Source organism: Trichechus manatus, unplaced genomic scaffold (genome assembly GCF_000243295.1).
Source record: "Trichechus manatus latirostris isolate Lorelei unplaced genomic scaffold, TriManLat1.0 scaffold00069, whole genome shotgun sequence".
Classification (NCBI taxonomy): Eukaryota; Metazoa; Chordata; class Mammalia; order Sirenia; family Trichechidae; genus Trichechus; species Trichechus manatus.
In genome coordinates this window covers 7,323,393-7,333,731 of record NW_004444005.1, presented here as the reverse complement: position 1 = coordinate 7,333,731, position 10,339 = coordinate 7,323,393, and the positions used below count along the sequence as shown (strand labels likewise).

Here is a 10,339-nt window from a genome sequence, read left to right as displayed (position 1 = left end):
GAGACCGCCATCAGCCCCTCCAAGTCAATGACGAGACCGCCATCAGCCCCTCCAAGTCAATGATGAGACCGCCATCAGCCCCTCCAAGTCAATGACGAGACTGCTATCAGCCCCCCCAAGTCAATGACAGTGAGACCGCCATCAGCCCCTCCAAGTCAATGACAATGAGACCGCCATCAGACCCTCCTCATCAGACTCAGGACAGTGGCGGTCCAAGGGAAAATTACCACCAAGAATTCTAGACTCAACGACCAGTGGAACATGAGGGTGCAGTGGAGACACCTGAGACACGGCAGCACATGGAAGTTCACCTCACGTACACGGTGTCCGGGGGGAGCTCCTGAAGGACGTACGAATGGGGAACAAGAATGAGGAAGCCTCAGGAGAGCAAGGAATTAAGTCCCGGTGACAAGTACGCAGCATTAGAACAGAGCGGAAGGTGAGAAGGCGGGAAAGTGAGAAAATTGTGGAAACACGTTATTTTCTGGGCAACAAAAGGAAGAGGAATCTAAAAACTCCTCAAAAAATAAAAACAAACACAAGTACATTAAGGTCACAATATGAAACAAACAATGAGCACTTCGCAAGACATAAGATAAACCACCCTTGACCTTGTCTACACGCCCTTCAAATGGCTCGGGAGTCCTGCGCTCAGGAGTCACCACACAGGACATTAACCCAACACAAGCTGGCTCTCCAGGAAAGAATATTTGCATTGTTTTAACAATCTAAATACTCTTCTGTGGTTTTTTAATGTATAGACAGCTTGGAGGCTTCATCATTTCCACTCTGTTCTGTAGTCAACCTTGACAAGGGAGAAGGGCTAGACTTAGGGAAGCGAGATGAGCGCAGGAGGGGCGGAGGCAGGCGTCACAGCCTGGTCCGCTCTCTGCAGCAGGAAGTCAGAGGTTTCGGTGCATCACTCAACGCGAAGGAGAACAGAACAAACACACCCTCACGGCCTGGGAGGAGGGGAAGGCACGTGCCGTGAGTCCTGAGAGACTGAGTCCAGTGTGCAAACGATTTAAAGTGCTTTTCTCTGAGACCAAGGTGTCACCTTCGGGGGGAGGAGAGTGGGAAGCGGTCGGGGGGCCAGGGGGATGGTTCCTGGTAATGCTGTTTCTGGAACTGGGTACGGTTAGATAAGTAAAATTCATTGAGCTGGCCTTAGAATTCGTGGACTTTCTCTCTGCACGTTTTTCTTCAATAAAACGATAAATAAGCAGAAACTATAAGCACTGGCACCTCTGGAGGCTGCCGTCTGGGAGGCGGGGGGTCCCCGCAGTGTCGAGGCGGGGGGTCCCTGCCGTCTGGGAGGCGTGAGGTCCCCGCAGTGTAGGAGGCGGGGGGTCCCTGCCGTCTGGGAGGCGTGAGATCCACGTGGTCTGGGAGGCGTGAGGTCCCCGCAGTGTGGGAGGCGGGGGGTCCCTGCCGTCTGGGAGGCGTGAGGTCCCCGCAGTGTGGGAGGCGGGGGGTCCCTGCCGTCTGGGAGGCGTGAGGTCCCCGCAGTGTGGGAGGCGGGGGGTCCCTGCCGTCTGGGAGGTGTGAGATCCACGCGGTCTGGGAGACGTGAGGTCCCCGTGGTCTGGGAGGCATGAGATCCCTGCGGTCTGGGAGACGTGAGGTTCCGTGAGCCTGCCTGTGACACGGACACCCTGTGGGTTTGTCCCTCCCACCAAGGGGCAGAGGGCATGAAACAAAGCCCCACCACTGAACCACCTACAGCACGGGGCGCACTGGGAGTGGGGTTCCAGCAAAAAGAAAGGAGAGAATACCAGTATCTGACTGTCTCAGTCTTTTTGAAACTTCAATTCCATTCTCTTCTAGCTTCCTCTTTGCACAGTCCTGACATGCGTTACCTGAAAGAGGACAACTCTGTGTTAAAAGGGTTATCTGTCTAGGTAGGTTTTACATACCCTGTTCTCCGAGGACCCGTTATAATCTGATCCCACTGAAGCACTGGCCAATCCATCCCGCTGTACACTGCAGACACCATCTGTCCATCTATGAGGCCTCCTTTCACATGGGGACAGTAGAGAATCGACAAGCTGAGTGCAGCTGTGTTAGAATCCCTAACCCGAAACCATGCCAACACGTTGTCTCTAGGGGTCCGTGGGCCAGGCCGGCAGAGGACAGGCTGCACACACAGGCCTCTGCTCCACACCACAGCCCTTCTTAACCCACTGACCCAGCCGGTTGGGAAGCTGGTGCCAAGGCCCCCCACGGATGGCAGCACCCACGGGGCAGCGCCCCCAACGGGACGGCAGCACCCACAGAAGGCGCCACCCATGGACGGCAGCAGGGGCTCCCAACCTCAGCTGGCTCCAGGGGAGAGCCCAGCAAGGGGAGGGCGCACACTTCGAGCAAGTGTTAAACAGAAAAGCTGTGTGAAAGGTTACAGTCTTGCAGCTGAACTATCTGAAGGGGGTGGGTAATTCCGAGTCGCTGTACTTCACACTGAGTGGCATAATGCAAACAGACTCCTGTTCACTTCTGCCTGGTTCCACAACAGGAAGTCATCCTCAGGAGCCGGCAGGGGCCCAGGCTGGCCCAGCTCTGCTCCCAGCCCTTCACAGTGGCGGCGACCACAGTGGGGGCATGGCTACTGACCATCTCCGCTGCTGCTGCGTCTTTTAAGGCTAGTTATTTAATGTGAGAAACAGACTTTCATGATTTTACAAGTAGTGACAGAAGATAATAATGGAACAAACGTACAGGCAAAAAGCACGCGGGCAAAAACAAAGACAAGCCTTACCCAGAAATGTGGTGCTGTCCACACGGTCCGCATCTGAGACGAGAGAGAAACAGTGAGCGTGAGCGCGACTCCACCATACCCTCCCCACCCTGGCAGTGACGCGACGGAGCCCCGCCGCCTGGCTCGAGCCCCAATACCAGCCACGCTCGCTGTGTGCTCCTGCGACGCCCACCTCCCGGAGTGCCGGGGCCGGATGAGCCTGTGGACGTGGCACTGGGCCAGCCTGGCACAAAGTGAGCCTCCCCATGACCAAGAAAGGCATTCTGAGCCACAACATACGTGTCCTTAATGACACGGTCACAGACTGAAAGTCTGAGGGATCTGTCCAGCCCTGGTCAGCTGCCAGGGCCTCAGCAGGGCCAGGAGCCCACGCGGCCGCAGGCTGCAGAGCCCGAGCTCAGGTGAAGTTCAGGTGGAACTGGCAAAGTGAGAAGAACCGCTGCCTTCTCTCCACACATGCGCGCGGGCTGGACGAGGCCACACGGACTGCTGCGGCTGGTGGTCCAGGAGCCAGTCCCAGCGCCAATACGCCTGGACGCTAACTGTGCAGGTGGCCGGCCTCTGTGAGCCTGTCACACCGCCCACGCAGCAGCAGTGGAGACCGCTAGGGAAAACGAAGTGATGCCGAGGATGTGCGTGGCGCGCCACAGCTCAGCAAGCGTTAGTTCCCCTCAGGTCCCCACAGGAGGAACTGACAGCTGCCCTAGTTCGGCTTGTATCAATGGCAACGGAATTCAAGTCAGTCTCTTCTGCTAATTATCAATTCTAAAAAGAACTGGCTAGTAGCAAAAAAAAAAAAAAAAAAAAAAAAAGCAAGCTGGTGGATTATCTGTGCAGCCAGCCACCCGTGAGCTTAGCTTCCTCTCGTCGTCACAGTTCACAGCTGGCCGCACAGCCAAGCATGGGTGTGGCTAACCCGATTCTACTGTGTGTGTCTGGGGTTCCCATTACAGTTAAATGATAATCAATACAGACTTTCCCCAGTCTGCTGTCGTCAATGTTTTATGATGCCGAACACAAAGCCATTAACTGCCCTTTTGTCAAAACGACCAAGTTCAAGAATTTCAACTGTCTCAATCATTCCTGGCCTGTGAACTACTCCCCAAAAGCTCCAAAGACAATTACTCTCAAGGTGTGCTGTGTTCAGCAGAACAGGGAAAAAATGTTAGCTGAAAAAGACGCCAAAGTCCTGATAAAGTCATGCGCTTTTAAACCGTAACTTCCAGAAGGCAGTGGCGGGATGACGGTGAGAACGACCTGCACTTGGCAGCTTTTCTGTATCACAAGTGACAGAGCTGCTCGGTCACGTCCCTTCCTGGTCAAGGTCATCTGAAGCGTGGCCTAGGACCTGAAACGTGCTAAGGGTGTGCAACAAGACGCACAGCTGTGAACTTCAGAGCTATTTTAAACTTCTAGTCACAGAAGGTGACCATCACCCCATCACCCTGATGCACTGTTATTAAAGCACACAGAGGCACTTTTTAAAACAGTGGAAGATCGGTGAATTTTACGGTAGGTGAATAATATCTCAGGAAAACATTTACAATGGGCGAGAACCAGAAGCCCCTATCCACCTGTGCCCTGAGATGCAGAGAAGAAACCTCGTACCTGGGCTGCACTGTCGGCAGATCTGCATGGTGAGGTCCTGCACGTAGCCTGGAAAACAGTCAAAACAGTCCCCGTAGGATACGACTTTAATTCCGTGCAGAAGCATATCCGCTTGATGCTTAAAGAAATGGTCTTCATTCTCCTTGAGCACGACCATGTAGTGTTCTAAGTCCACCTTATTCGGCACAGAGTAAAGGAAGAGAGCCTGGAATATCTGATCACGCAGGGTCTCTCCACAGCCCACAAACAGAAAAGATCTGGTGCGGTACAGGTTCTGCAGGGCTTCCTGTGAAAAAGCCAAAGAATCCGGGTGCTCACTGGAAAGACAGCAAGGTCTGCGCCTAACCATAGAGCTACATATCTGTGCCTTTAATCACGGTTCTCTGGCCAGACTTCCCAAGAGCCACACAGAGAACAGCTGACACAGCTCTCCGATCAGCTGGGCTGGCCGTCTGCCACTCGGCCAGGACGGGGAGCGTCTTCCCACTGGGGCCAGTTAGCTGGGGCTGGCCTGTGCCCCAAATCAACATCCAGTGTAGACACAGCCATCATCACCGACCCCCACCCACCCTATCTTGTCAGGGCTATCGCCCACCTCAAATCTACCATTATGTGAACTGTTTAACTATCAAAACATAAATAAGGGCCTTTAGAATGCTTCAGCTCAGAACTGCGGTGCAAACAGCTGGCGGCTGCGTCTACCTCAGCGCGTCGTGTATGTGCACTCTGCAGGGGTCAGGCGGGGAGGGTTTGGGAGGGAGGGCGGGACAGCTGAGGAGAGGACCAGGGACAGAGACGCAGGGACGGGGCAAAGGGGAACCACAGACTGAGGGGTCACCGATGGCAGGGAGGGCGGGGCCGGGCAAACCACAGGGGCTCACCAGCACAGGCATCCAGGCCCCTCGGAGAGGCTCAGGCCAGCGCAGGGACCCCCACAACCAGCCGCCCGCGTGCACCATGCAAGACGAGCGTCGGCCCCGTCAGTCACTGCAGGCGCGCCTGGTGCCAGGGTCACCAACGAGTGACAGAGCCCTTGACCCTGAGCTCCCAGATGAACCAAGGAATTACTGAGTGCTGAAACGGAAGAGCACTGAGAAAGCCTCACAGAGAGAGAAGTGTTAAAACTGGGTTTTGAAAGCTAGACAGATGGTAAGCTAGGTACCAGAAGGAGGGGAGAGAGGCCCGGATGAGCTCAGAGAACAAACACTGAAGGTGTGTGTAAGGACTGACGAGCAGGGAGGAGGGACGGAGTCTGCCCGGAACAGGAGCTTCCCTGCGCCCCCGCAGGACTGGGGTTAGCTGAGCCTGGGAAGATCAGACCCATGCTCTTAAGGAGGCGGCACTCCTGACCGAGCGCTCACTCACTGCACATCTCCGGTCAGCGTGGCAGGCCCTGCAGACACAACGCGGAGGACAGGAGGCGTGGCCCTGCCCCCAGCAGCAGTGTGGAGAGCAGACAGAGGGCAGGGATGCCCAGACGTGGGGAACCCTTCAGACCACAGCCAAACGGCTACTGGGCACCACGCATTTCCAAGGTTAAGCAACGAATGCTTATCAGAGTGAGCCATACCATTACTTCGGGGTCTTGAGTCACATCTTTATACCCTGAGGGGTCCAGCACCATCCCACAAGGGTCTGTGTATAAGCCGTGGATGTGGAGGACGCCATATCTGATGTGGCCTCTTGCCCACTGGAGGACCTAGCAGACATGAAGCCAAGAAAAGGGAAAACCCTGCTGTTACTTAAAGCAGACACGAGAGGAAAACATCTACATTGGGTTCATGCTTTTCAACCCTACCTTGGAAAGACTAGATGTTTCCATTTATAATTACACCTTTAGGACCTAAGAGAAACAGCTATCCCTAGTGCTAGTTATTCCTGTCACAGCGGATCAAGACTTCTTTAGAGCGACAGTTGAGCAGAAAATACCTTCAACATCTGAGATTACAGCAAACTGTTAAAAGTAAGAGGATTATCAGGGACATCCACTTCTAACCCTCACGTTACATTTTAAATACTGCGATTTATGTAGTGGGTGGTTTGAACCCTCCAGCCGCTCCTCGGGAGAAAGATGTGGCAGTCTGCTTCCGTAAAGATTTACAGCCTTGGAGACCCTGTGGGGCAGTTCTCCTCTGTCCTGTAAGGACACCACGAGTCAGAACTGACTCGACGGCACTGGGTTTTTGGTTTTATTTACGTATTGTTTTTATAATTAGAAAAAATATATATGGAAAAAAGAATGTATCAAATGGCCAGTGGTATTCATTTCAGTTCAAGATACAGAGCAAAGGGCCTCAGGAAGATGCGACGGTGGCCAGGTAGTTCCATCTCACGGGGGAGCACGCATCAGCACAAGCACTGGCGCGAGACACCCACGGCTCACCAACCCGCGCGGCAGACGCTGGCTCGCATCAGCGTTACGCTCGATACATAGTTTCTCTCTGGAGACACTGTTCACAATGTCACGCAACCCTAAGCTTGCTCAGAAAGAAAGACTCTGAAATGTCGCTGGTGGCCCCGGACAGGGTGAAACTCCAGCCAGAACTACAGTTTCAAAGTGACTCCTTCCATAAAGTCTGTGCCCGTGTCCCCAGGCAGCCCTCACTCCCTCTACCATGAAGGTGAGTGCGGGGGATTCTGAGCTGATGCCTTGGCCCAGCCCTCCTAGTGTGGGGCCCTGAAAGAGACAACATCTCCACATGCTTCAGCTGTGCGCAGAGGGGACAAACACCTTCCCTCATGGGCTATGCTGGACAGCACAGGGAGCAGTATTAGTTACTAACAAACCTTTACACAAATCTACACAGGGAACAAACACTTCATCAAAAAAATACGAACAGAAAATCAGAGTGTGCTCAACCTTAACTCATAAAAAAAAATAAATAAAAATTGTAAATTTTCACCTAACAGATAGTCGAAATGTATTTTGTTGTTTTTTTAAATAACATCTTGTGTTGGCAAGGCAGAGGAAACAGGGATCCCCGTACCCAGCTGGTGGGAAGGTAACTGGTGAATCTTTCTGGAAAACAACTTGGTAATTTATATCAGCCTTTAAAATAGTCACACCCTTTGACCCCGACGCTCTTCTAGGAATTTATCCTGAAGAAGTAAACAGAGAAACGCCAAAGCACGAGGATTTTCACTGCGGCATTATCTGTAATAGTAAAAATATACTAACACAGGAAGAGCAACACCTGTATGTCAGTCTTACAATTATTTTGCCATTGAAATCATGCTTTTAAAACAGTTCGATGACAGGAAAATACAGTATAATATAAAAGGAAAAATTAGGGTAAGAATGCTATATATAATGCAATCCCTATTTGTTTTATCAACCAAAAATTAACACCAGTAAGACTGTGAAAGCTTTTGCTTTTCTTATTATTGTTATTGCCCGCATTTTCTACAATGAATACGGTGAGTAATGTGGGCAGAAAATCTTGCAGGCCTGCAGGACAGAATGCAAAACAACAACGAAGCCCACTGCTGTGGAGCTGACTCCGACTCCAGGAGAGCTCACGTGTTACAGAGCAGAACCATGCTCTGTAGGGCTTTCTTGGCTGTAATCTTCACGGAAGCAGACTGCCAGGCCTTTATTGCGAGGCGCCACTGGGTGGGTTCAAACCACCAACCTTTAGGTTCATAGTTGAGCACAAACTGTTTGTGCCACCTGCGGACCCGAAAGAAAGCAAGAGAAGGTAGTAGGAACCAGGCAATAAGAAAAGCCTAGAGAGACGAGGGCACCACTGCCCAGCTCCCAGTGGCCCTGAGGAGACAGGCGTCTGGTTTCACTGTGGAGGGCTGACAGGTAGCAACCTTCCATCGTGACAAAGTCCCTGCTGAAAGAAAGCCAGCCCCTTCTACATCCCAAGCGGCCCACACCTCTCGGCCCACAGCCCACGCCCCTAGGCCCGCAGCCTGCACCTTGCTCTTGTCCTTGAGGTCCAGCGACTCCATGGGCCTGCTCTGCTGCTGCCCGAAGATCTCGAGCAGGTTGTCGTAGTTGGTGGTCAGCACCATGGTGCCGCGCTCCATCAGGCTGAGGATGCACTGCAGCACCAGCGGGTTCTGGATGTGCTGCTCCAGGTTGTCGAAGATCTCCATGAGGCAGTCCTGGAAGAAGTTGGGCTTGGTGTCACCTGTGCGCTACGGAAAGGTGGAACCGAGTTACAAGGATGTCTTCTTTCAACAACTACCGCGCACCTAAGCAGGTGGTGTTCTGGGTGCTAGGGGCGACAGCTCCAGAGGAAGGAGACAGAGAACGGGCAAACAGGGATGACAGGCCAGAGAGGGACCACGGCTGTGGGAAGAGCAAAGCAAATACAGGGGGCAGGCAGGGCTGGGTGAGGGTGGCGGGGTCGGAGACACTCAGGGACGGCCTCTGACGTGAGGCCATCTGAGCAGAGACTGGAGGAAGTGAGGGGCTTCCAGACTGTGTGTTCTAAGCAGAGGCAGGCACCAGCACAAAGGCACTGAGGGGGCAGCCCCTGGACCGGGGGCCAGACAGGGACGGGAAGCAACAGGAAGTGAGGTCAGAGAGGGACCCGGAACCAGATCCTGGGCCTTGAAGGCCAGGGCTCAGGCCCCAACTTTCCTCGGAGAGCTGCAGCGGCACTGGCTTTCTCGTTCCTGGGGGCACATCAAAGGGTGTGTCTCCGTCAGTGCACCCCCAACAGATGAAAGACAGTACTGCAGAGACGGCTGACTGTCAGTGAGACGGCCCGCACACGAAGGCCGGGGGGCCTGGAGCGGCTCCGAGGGAAGAGGAAAGGAACTGGCCACAGACCTCTTCTGAAGAGTTTTGCTCTGAGGGGCTCAGGGCAATGGGGGCGGTAACAGAGGAGGACGTAGGGGTGGCAAGATCTCACGCACTCCCAGGAAGGCCTGGCCTCTGTCTGCTCCCGCGGGATGACCAGGGAGCCTGGGACACAGTCCCTGCAATACTCCCACCTAGCCCTCCCCGACCTGCCAGCCATCAGAACCCGCCCCACCATTGTGCCCTTTGTCCCTGTTTATGGTGGTCATCACAGAAGCCAGATTACCACTTGTCCCATGAGGCTCCAGGAACCCCCTTTCTTAACACCCTCCCACCCCACCCCCCAATTCCAAGCCCTTCCACTTCTCCCAGCAGAGCTCTGAGTCCATCATCAGCAGAATCCTCCACTCCACCCTCTTGTCTGGATACGCACCTTCTTCCTCATCTGAACCTGGCGCCCCGCTCCCCAAGCCTCCCAGGTGGAGGCTGCTCTCCATGCCCCTTGTGCCCCTGGGCCTGGAGACACGTAAGTTTCCACCTTGCCACTGCTACCGTCAGCCCATCGGCCTCCCTCCCCGACACCTGGCCGTCCTCCCTGCTGCAGAAACAAGAGACTCCTGGGTCTCACCCCTCGCTCCCTGGCAACTTCAGCTCCAGCTCACCATTCATTGCTTTCTCCAGCTGTCCTTCTGTCAGTTAGTAGGTTTCCACGTCCACTTGGACGATCCCTTCTGTGCCAGGGCCTCCAAAGTCCTCTACTACTCTCCCAGTGAGAGTGCCATCTTAGCCATCCCCGCCTACGGTCACACCCCAGATCTTATCCTCACCAAGAGCTCTGGTCCAGCCTCCCCATCTCCAATCACTCCTTCCTGTCAGCCCAACTCTCTAGCACCCCAGCTCTCATGAAAACTTCACCCCACCAAGACCTATGAGACCTTGACCCTACTGCCTTCTCGCTGTCCCTCACTGCCCTGACGTCCGTCCTCCCCTCTCCCACTAATCAGTGAGGTTCCATACTCCATTACTCTCTTGGATATGCATCCAACTTCCTTGCCCTTCTCTTGCTTTGTTGGAATTCTCTAGCAAAACTCCAACCCTGATCAACCCAACTCTCTACTTATTCCATACCTGTCCTCAAACTCCAGCCCTGATCAACCCAACTCTGCACGTAGCCACACCTGTCCTCAAAACCCCAGCCAATCAACCCAACTCTGCACGTA

The 10,339-nt window shown here is 53.9% G+C and overlaps 1 protein-coding gene across 5 annotated transcripts in view; it reads right to left on the bottom strand.

Annotated features, from left to right (window-relative positions):
- FAM118A (family with sequence similarity 118 member A) overlaps positions 1–10,339 on the bottom strand; it is a 29,776-nt gene that overhangs the window by 2,964 nt on the left and 16,473 nt on the right. For 4 of the 5 annotated variants that reach the window (XM_023734615.1, XM_023734616.1, XM_004380006.2 and 1 more), the window contains exons 4-8: positions 8,288–8,509; positions 5,934–6,062; positions 4,364–4,649; positions 2,756–2,788; positions 1,776–1,859 (exon numbers count right to left, since the gene is read on the bottom strand). In XM_023734615.1, the coding sequence (XP_023590383.1) occupies positions 1,776–1,859; positions 2,756–2,788; positions 4,364–4,649; positions 5,934–6,062; positions 8,288–8,509 (754 nt within the window). The remainder of the gene's footprint in view (positions 1–1,775; positions 1,860–2,755; positions 2,789–4,363; positions 4,650–5,933; positions 6,063–8,287; positions 8,510–10,339) is intronic. The other variant, XM_023734617.1, reaches the window with a different exon arrangement.